This window comes from Buceros rhinoceros, unplaced genomic scaffold, assembly GCF_000710305.1.
Source record: "Buceros rhinoceros silvestris isolate BGI_N320 unplaced genomic scaffold, ASM71030v1 scaffold237, whole genome shotgun sequence".
Taxonomy (NCBI): domain Eukaryota; kingdom Metazoa; phylum Chordata; class Aves; order Bucerotiformes; family Bucerotidae; genus Buceros; species Buceros rhinoceros.
The window spans coordinates 58923-67960 of record NW_010422555.1 but is presented as its reverse complement, the minus strand read 5'-3'; the positions used below and the strand labels follow the sequence as shown (position 1 = coordinate 67960).

The following is a 9038-nucleotide window of genomic DNA, read 5'->3' as shown; positions in this document are numbered from 1 at the left end:
ATTCCTGCTCATCTTCGAACGCACTAGGTAAAGTGAGAGTTGGCCATTTAACCCAGTAGCCTTGGTATCTTCCAAATCAACAACTACTCCAAGTCTCTCAGCTTCTCACGGTCAACTACAAAAATATATAAACTCAAATGCTAAATATAATAGAGCCCTGACCTCTTAAAACTCAGCTTAGGAGCTGTAAATTTACCCCACTAACAGACTTAAAGGCAAATGACCTTTTCTGTATTTAACAAGAAAAATACTCTTAGATACCCAAGTAAAAGAAATATGTTCCACTACTTCTAAGCTAAGTATCAGTTCTACATCTTCCTGGCCAAGAGATCATAATTTAAGTATCTATTGCACTGTCTCTTGCTGGCAAAGTAGATTTGATCTTGATCAAAACAAAAGGAAAGTTTTAGAACTGTTTAACTCCAATTGAGCTAAAATAGTTACGGGATGATGTATCTCAAAGGAAATGTTTGCACAGTGTAAATATATAAATATGCTTTTTATGAGTAAATATTTAAGAAAACTGGACTACAAAGATTACTTTTATATGAACCCCCTAAGTTTCTTCAGATGTGAATAACTCCTACTTTGTCTTGCATTTTCTGTCTTCATATAATGTATCTGGCTGCTAAATTCATATAATAAAGTTTGCTTTTCAAAGAATCCGCAGAATTCTGCCAAACTAGTCAATCCGGTGTCAGAGACTGCTGCTGCAGCAGATGACTCAGCAAGGGGCAACACTAACACACCTGGCAAACAATCCATCGCATGGGCCAGATTTGTGAGCAAGAATACAGAATAATTGCACAGAATACCTGCTTCACACAGCAAAGCAGATACGTGATGGACACTTGTACCACTCCCTGTGTGACACCCCCTCGATTCAGCGTTTCGTAAGAAGTGCTTATCGCTGCCTAGAAGCAAAAATACAGCTCTTCTCTGGGCAAAGGGGAAGGAAAAGCAGCCCGTTGATCAACATCCATTCAGCTGCCTCCCACACCTGGTTTCTTCTCCAGCTACAAGACTTAGTACAGACAAAAGGAGAGCAAACAGCTAACGAGTCCTCAACAAAGCCCCAAACGTGACATGTGTTAGCACCTTAGGCCTGCTAGATGCCTTCTCTTCAGAGAATCTCCATGTCACCCTCCCATCCATCAGAAGCTCAGGATGCTGCCTCTACAGAGATGTTCAGCTGAATGCTCTTTGCTGTATTTTATAGTCTGAGGGGATCTCCAAGCCACACTGCAGATAAAATACACACAAGTGCTGGAAGGAAGCAGAGATGGAACTTTTTCCGGGGAGGCAGAACATAGTAGGGATTGCCTACTGCCACAGGAGTTGTGTAGCTGTGGCTGCACATTACTAAAGTAGAGACTAGGTAAGTGCATCAACCAAGTCCACTAAGAGATAATGACTCCATGTGAAATGTATGCGGGGAGTACCGACAATTTCACATATACTGCACAAAATTTCACATTACATAAGCATGGTCAGGATTGGATGAGTCCAGGAGATTTTATCCCACCAGGAAATCACCTTACCTTTGCTGGTTAACAAGAGAGAAAAATAATTCTCAGAAATGAAACTGTCATGACTCCACATAGAAATTCTCAGAGAAATTAATATACTTTGTTACTGGGCAAAAAAGCTCAATAAACATGAAAGGGTACTTTAACAGAGTTTCAAAATTAGGGCTTGTTTAGTAAAGCAGATCTGATCCAATAGAAGCAGGTGGACTTGACTTGGGAGTTAAGGAAATGCATATTAGCATGGTCGTGGTCAACATCATCTCTAAGTTTTAGGACATCTAGAAAGCCCTAAACACACTTTGTGACTCGTGCTTGTTTAAACTCTGCATTGCAGACAGTGAATACAAAAGAAATGTGATAGAATGAAATGTGACTCCGGCACCAAAGTTGAAAAGCCCTGCAGCCAACTTCAGAACTTCACATTGTCAAAGTAAGGCCACATTATTTCCGGTATTCTTTATTAAAAATACTGCTGTACACATGAAGAATGAAAACAGGATTAAAGATGAGTAACACATATTGGGATCATGACATTAGAACTTAACATACTGGTGCTTTTTAGGGGAAGCAGTTGACACCTGAATTACTGAAACAAGGGCAAATCAAAAATACATAGGTACCCTCAACAAAATATTTACAATATAGTAAATACAGCAACAGAATTTAAAACAGGTACAAAAATTAAAATAACCAACATCAGATGATGTCAAAGGTTGTCCCTTCTGTGCTTTTAGCTGTAAAAAAATAGGAAGGTCAGAATTAAGTTTCCCAACTGGGAGGGCACATCCTGGTGGCTCTTCTTTTTAAATACAGATACACAGGTCTTCCTATGAATGGATCAAACTACAACTTTAGGACAACCTTCTAAATGGAATTAAAATGGGGTCAAAGAACCCTCCCCCAAAAAAACACCCAAGCTGAACTTCAGACTGTTCAAATCATTCCCAAATACAGACCAAATGAAATAAATAGAAAAAAAGCTCAACTTTTTTTTTCTTCAATGTATTACCTGACACCAAATATTTTCTGGCTGACATTACATATGAAAACTTATTAGCTGTCTACCTTTTTATCTTAAACCAAGTCCTGAGGTTACTAGGGGCTGAAGCAAACTGACATTATGCAAATACACACAGGTTTGCAATTTAGACATGTCTTGCAGAGGGTGGTTTGCTGGTCTAAAAAAGGATGAGAATTCAAGCCCTATTTTACCCCTGCCTTACACTTTCACAAAATATTGGTCCACAAATTAAATTTTCAAAGGTTCCCAAACCCCACAACTGAACAGATGATCCCCTTTCATTTTCAAAGAAAACAATACTGGAAAAAACCTCAGCCCGCTTATAAATTAAGCATTTCATATTTCTTCTAGAATACAAGTACTTCTTTTTTGTACAAAAGAATTACAATATGATTTGTCAAAAAACATATAAAAGACAGCTGCTCTTCCTCAAATACATGAGCTAATGATAAAAGACTGTTTTACATGTTCACTTTTCAAAGTTCCTGTTCCTTTTTTATTAAAAAGAACATTCTGGCAACTGTTATCATTTGAATATTAAACATTATGTTCCTTTTAAAATTCATTCGATCAAATGCAACAATAATCGATTTTTAAACTCAACAACTGATGCTACCTAATGTGGATTCAACCACATTCTCTAAAATGTGTAAAGCATGTCCCTAGTCTTCAAAGCTTTCGATGTGAAGAGAGTTGCTTTTTCCTTGATGCAAGTCTCAAGGCGGAGAATCATTTTAAAGCTTATAAAAGTGGACAGAGAAATATTAAAAACTTCTCTGAAAACTACAAATATTGAGAATTATTAAAATTGATGTCAGTAACATCAGTTGCAAGTGCTTAAAGTCTGTCCTGACCTTTTGAGTTTCCACATTTTCTTCATGGTGAGCACCCAGTGCTATTAAAACATTCAGTGCTGGGAAAGGATAGATACAGTCTTCTCTACTGCTTTAAGAAAGGAAATTCCTACATATTTGGCAGTCTTCAGTATCAAAGTGTAGGTGTTTAACTAGAAATCCCATGAATACCCAAGTTTGGAGACAACTGCATGTCCAAATATTAGAAAGGTAATTGAGGAGGAAAATTCCAGACTTTTGAGACTGAATTACTTCAGGAATATTCATGTGTTGAGTATTATCAAAAGTAATATTACTTTGGGCTAAGCAGTGACTGCAAAGGCACAGCAGATCAATATCCCTCCAGATTCAGGCTGTAAAACTTGAAAAGCTCTTGATGCCAGACAACTGCTGTGTTTAGTTAATCTTCTTTTAACAGTGTCTTTGTATCTGTATCCAGTGTAGCGTACCATAATAAAGCTGTGGTTCAAAGAACAGAACTTTATACAAAAATTATACTGTAAATAACCTAAAGTAATACACTCCTGAAACTTCAGGCATTTAAACAATTTCTTTAAAAAAAAATCTATTAAAAAAATTGCATAAATGTAAATGCTTCTGACTTGCAGGAAAACATACAAACGGTTTTTAAAAGGCGCTGGTTGTGTTTAGAGCAAGTTTGATATGCTCCTTAAATTATAGGTGTTTCCCATTATGCTATTTTCGTCACTTCGCTTAGACAAAGATTAAATCAAATGACAGGGGACTTTCTTTCCTCTTTTGTCAATTCACCGATACTTCAACTTGACTGGTTTTAAAAAGTTTCATCTTCTCACATTTCTTTCAGCTAATAGTGGGTGGCATACAGAGCTTGCATACAACACACTTTTACAGAGGTTACGAACTAAACGGTCATTAAGAGAACACAGTTTCTGTTAAGTTATTTACCTGGTCCTTTATGCTATTCTGGGTGCAAATAATATAAAAAATGAATAATTTTTGCTATATCCTCAGTGACAAAAACGTATCCCAGAAATGTCCTTGCAAAGAGTTTCCCTTAGTATACAATGTGGCAAAACTTCAGAGATCAGAAAAGTCTTAAAAAAATTAAAATTAGTGCATATACAAGTGGAAAAAATAAAAGCAGGAACAACATGCACCTGATGTGTTCCTTAATCTAAAATAAATTCTTCACAGATAAAGCCTCCAATGGCAGCCTTAGCTCTAGGATAAGTGAAACATTCTTCCCTTCAAGTAACAGTGTACCTGACTGAAGTGCAAGCAGCTTTGCTCATCTCCTGTTTGTTTCCCAAATGTGAAATGAGATGACAACAACAATTCAGCTGTAGTGCAATTTGCTATTGGTTAAGTTCCTCAGCAATGTCCTGCATGCTTTCAGCAAATACTACAACTGACCATTTGCGGCTGCAATCAGTTCTTGAAAAGTATTTTCAAAGCAGCGTTTTAAATCGCTGTAAGTTACCACAAGTACACTCTTCTCATCTCTGGAAATGAGGCTTATTTTTTCTGGCACACCAGCATCTAACTGTAACAAGAATGCAAAAGATAAAATAAAAGAAGTGTGAAAGAAGTGGCAAAACATTTCCCCAATAACAAAAGCAATCAATTTCTTGGCAAGTACATTGTTGTGGCGCAGTTCAAATCTGCTAACACCACAGAAAGGAAGGATCTGAACTGCACTACAACAATGTACTTGCCAAAAAATCGAGACATTTTGGTCTTAACCTGATGGACATTCCAGACCTTTGGGCTAGGTTACCATTGTTTTCTTCTCTTTCCATAAAGCTAATAATCTGCAGTGCTACCTTCCCCTGTGTAGAAAGCCTAGCAAAATTTCCACAGAGCTCCTGGTGAGCAAAACCACATCTGACAGTCCATCTGAACATAAGATCCACAAGCCTCCGTGTTGGGTTAAGTAAATTACTTCTTGCCCACTCTAAAATGAAATCACAGATGGATCAGCCCCAGGTAGTCTGAAAACACGCAGAAATCCAAACCTCACATTTCTGGAAACAGACTAAGCTGTACAGTACATTTCATCCCTTCCTTGAAAAAAATTACCTATATCCATAAACAAGTAGATAATTTGGGGTTAAAGATTCAAGTCTGTTCCACAAGTATTTTCATGTTTTGTTCTGACTTCTCACATTAAATATAAAAAAAATGTATGTTACAATGCACTTCAGAGATGTATCACTAAATTCTAATTTGGAACAGTGGAATATCCTACTTTACATGCTGAAGTCTCTTCCAACACTATATCTTATGTTCTCCTCATTTGCAGGAAATTGTCAGACTCTTACAACGCAAAACTTTTGTAGCTCTGCTTTAGTCGATGTATTAATATTTCCAAATACTTGACAACACAGAAGGTTGGGCAAAGACAAGTGGGTATGACACTACTGAGACAAACTTTGGAAATACAACCGCAGCAGGATTAAATAAATGTATTATAATGTTGTGCTGAATAGCAGAAGAACAAATAAATTTGCCACTGAGATGTTCCGCTAGCTGACGTCTGGAACAATGCAGCAAGTTAGAAATTTCTTGCATTTGGCTTCTAAAATAATGATCTGAGCATAACTTGAAAAGCTGGAACCTCCCCAATTTAAAGTTCTTGCTTTGTGAAAAGCTTCAGAAGGACAAAAGCAAACCAATCAGGTTTTTATAATTCTTATAGACTAGGATAAAACCACCAGTTTCTTCCAACATCCATTACAAAATATTATCACAATTAAGGTGTTTGTGAAATATTATCAACTGTTCCCATTAGCATCATACAAGAAATCAGTGAATTACCTTAATGAAAGCAGGATATGGAATATCTGAATTAAGAAAGCCACACAGCTAACTAGAAGCATCAATATTTATGGCTTTCTTTCTCTCCTCCTCTGGAGGCATAAATCAGTACCTCAGTTGAAAATGCCGCATTGAAAAAAAAAAATTTTTTTTTTAAACACCAGAGTAATTTTCATTCAAAGTGAATGCTTTTCAAGTGTAGCAGGCAAGTCCAAATAACCACTTCTACCAGTACATGCTTGAGTTTCAGAAGCGTTTTCTTAGAGTGTATTTCCAAAGTGGAGTTCCATAAGCCCTTACATTTTATGTGCTGAGCCCACAACCACAGAAGAGAAGAGCCTCTGTTTAATAAGGTAAGCCATGAACGTATGTAGAACAAGGCATTCTTTGACACCATCTCTTACCTGACCTATGAATTCAGGACTGGCCCCTCTTGCTACAGTACTGTACGGGTCACTGCTTTCAAATCATGATGGCATTTCACTGTCTATTTGAATATCAACATGCTTTTTTTTGGATTTAGCCTCAATCCCTTTAATGTCCTTTTTAAAATGATTACAGACACCAACCAGAAAGATAAAAAGGTTAAAGAAATGCATAGCAGTGATCTATTAGGAGGTTAAGAGCCCTGACAATTTATAAAGATATTTAACTGTAGTTAAGGCAGTTATTACATGTTGAAGGATCTGAATATATTCAATTTTTTTCTTGAAAAGAATGTTGTCTAATCCAAGAAAAAAATACTAGTCACTGAAACTGTATATTGAGAGTGTCTGCATCGCCATTCTCGGAGTGGAATGACTAAGCAGCTACAAACAATAAAAAAAAAGAAAGGAATAAGTAGCATCTTAGTCTCCTATGAATTACTGCAGTTTGGCAAAACAATGTAAAATAACGTGAAGGCTGATCTGCCAATAAAAAATTATCAGCTCACACAGGTTTTAAATTTATAGAGCAAGACAAGTTCTACAACTACCAAAGATCTTCGTGGCCTCTCACACATTTCCCACTATTAATCATGAGAGTCCTCAGCTAAAATTTTCCTAATGATGCAGCTCTTGGAAAGCTGCAAATAGCTTTGTTAATTCAGCCTTGGAAAACAAAGGGCTGGAGAAGCTAGGGAAGTTATCAGAAGTGGACTTAACATTGTAAGTCACAGAAATTTTCCAGCTCTGTCCTAGATGGTAAAGGCTTTGCACAATTTCCTAGTGCAGCTTCCCTCCTGTCTCCTACTCTGGTCAGCACAGTGATCCATTAGGAACGGATCCTCTTGCCTTATGACCATCCTCTGCGATAGCTATATCAGAAGAAACCTCCTCCGTTTAAAGGGGTTTCATGGATCCTTTATGCTGTGTTGGAAGACCAGAGTAGCATAAAGGGACCAGCATTGCTTATGCACAGTATTCAATGCATTCTAGGATGAAAAGTTAATACTGTATCTCATGCTATATTACCAAACTCCAAGTTTTAATATTAATGTACTACATTTATTTAAAATATCCATAAATGTTTGAATATTAGTTTAGAGAATACATTGTTTTCATCCAAAACAAGGGGGAAATAACCATCAGTTAAATCAACAGAATTAACCTGCCAATGCGCTTTGAAGTGGAGTATTATTTTAAAGAAAGTTAACCCAAATTTTTAAAAGCTAACCCAAGTACAGTGTACCTTGTTAAGACATGAGATAATGTGACTGAGGTCAATCCAAGGAGTACCCGCTTCTGTCACCTGATGGAAAAGGTGATCTCGAAAGAGCTTTAGTAAATACCTGTCTCCAGTTTCTGACCACGTTGGGTCCTTCTGAAACCTGGTGTAAAACAAAGACTCATATTAAAGCTCAGAAAGTCAAGAAAAATCAAAACCCACAGACATACATGACTCTTCAATCTAAACTGAGTAATCTTATTGTTCTATGTTACCCATTATAATTTGCAATTCAGCTATAGTGTCCCCCTGCCAAAACCTGAAAGTAACGTATTCAAAGTTTCTCAGCTGAAGTACCTGAAGTTAATCTCTACCAAGGGCCACAGAAAAGTTACGGAAGAAAGCAAGAGTTATCTTCAATATGTTTAGAACGTTACTGTCAGAAACCAGCATTAAAAACACAACAAGTCAATTCAACAGAATGGAAAACAGACCATGAACGCTTCATTTTTATGTAGTAGTTGATAAAAAAATCTGAAAATTAACTAGCTTAGAAGCAGTATCTACACCATTTGCTAAAGCAAGCTACGGATTTCCTCAAAATCTATTGTCACTCACAAGAGACGGCTAAGAGAAACCATATTGAAAAGAAGCAGCAACTTTGGCGTATCTATTTGTAGCCTTCTATTCTCCTTTGTTTAAAATTTTGGTCCTGAGTTGCTTCTTTTTCATCAAGGCTTCTTTAAATACTCATTTCTTCAGGGGCAAATATGGGGAAAATGTTTAGCTTCAATTTATAAGGGGAAAAAACCCTGCATTGCAACCTGGGTTTTACATACTGTACACCATGAAAACATGTATTTCTTACTCTGGCCTCTCATTGATTGTTCCCAGTTTTGCTAGAAGCCTAAACAACCTTCCATTTTGCACCTCCTAGAAAACAAGAAAGGTTATTAAAGTTTCTGAAACAGAAAACTAAGATACTTCTTTGCAAAAGATATATGTAGTACTGCACATGAAGCACGATTAATTACAATGATTTATTTATTCAAAGAAGAGGGTATAAATTTTTCTGAAAGAGATCAAACACATTATATTATGTATCAGTAGCCCAGTGCTCAATTTAGCACTTCACATTCAAAGAAAGTGGAGATTTAACAACTACCACCACCTTGCTGCCCCAGCAGG

At 36.8% G+C, this 9038-nt stretch overlaps 1 protein-coding gene across 2 annotated transcripts in view; it reads right to left on the bottom strand.

Annotated features, from left to right (window-relative positions):
- Positions 1 to 1974: 1974 nt before the first annotated feature.
- PAN3 (PAN3 poly(A) specific ribonuclease subunit) overlaps positions 1975 to 9038 on the bottom strand; it is a 57869-nt gene continuing 50805 nt past the window's right edge. Inside the window, exons 16-18 of one of the 2 annotated variants that reach the window (XM_010140059.1) lie at positions 8719 to 8783; positions 7875 to 8013; positions 1975 to 4929 (exon numbers count right to left, since the gene is read on the bottom strand). In XM_010140059.1, the coding sequence (XP_010138361.1) occupies positions 4789 to 4929; positions 7875 to 8013; positions 8719 to 8783 (345 nt within the window). In that variant the 3' untranslated portion in view covers positions 1975 to 4788. The remainder of the gene's footprint in view (positions 4930 to 7874; positions 8014 to 8718; positions 8784 to 9038) is intronic. The other variant, XM_010140060.1, reaches the window with a different exon arrangement.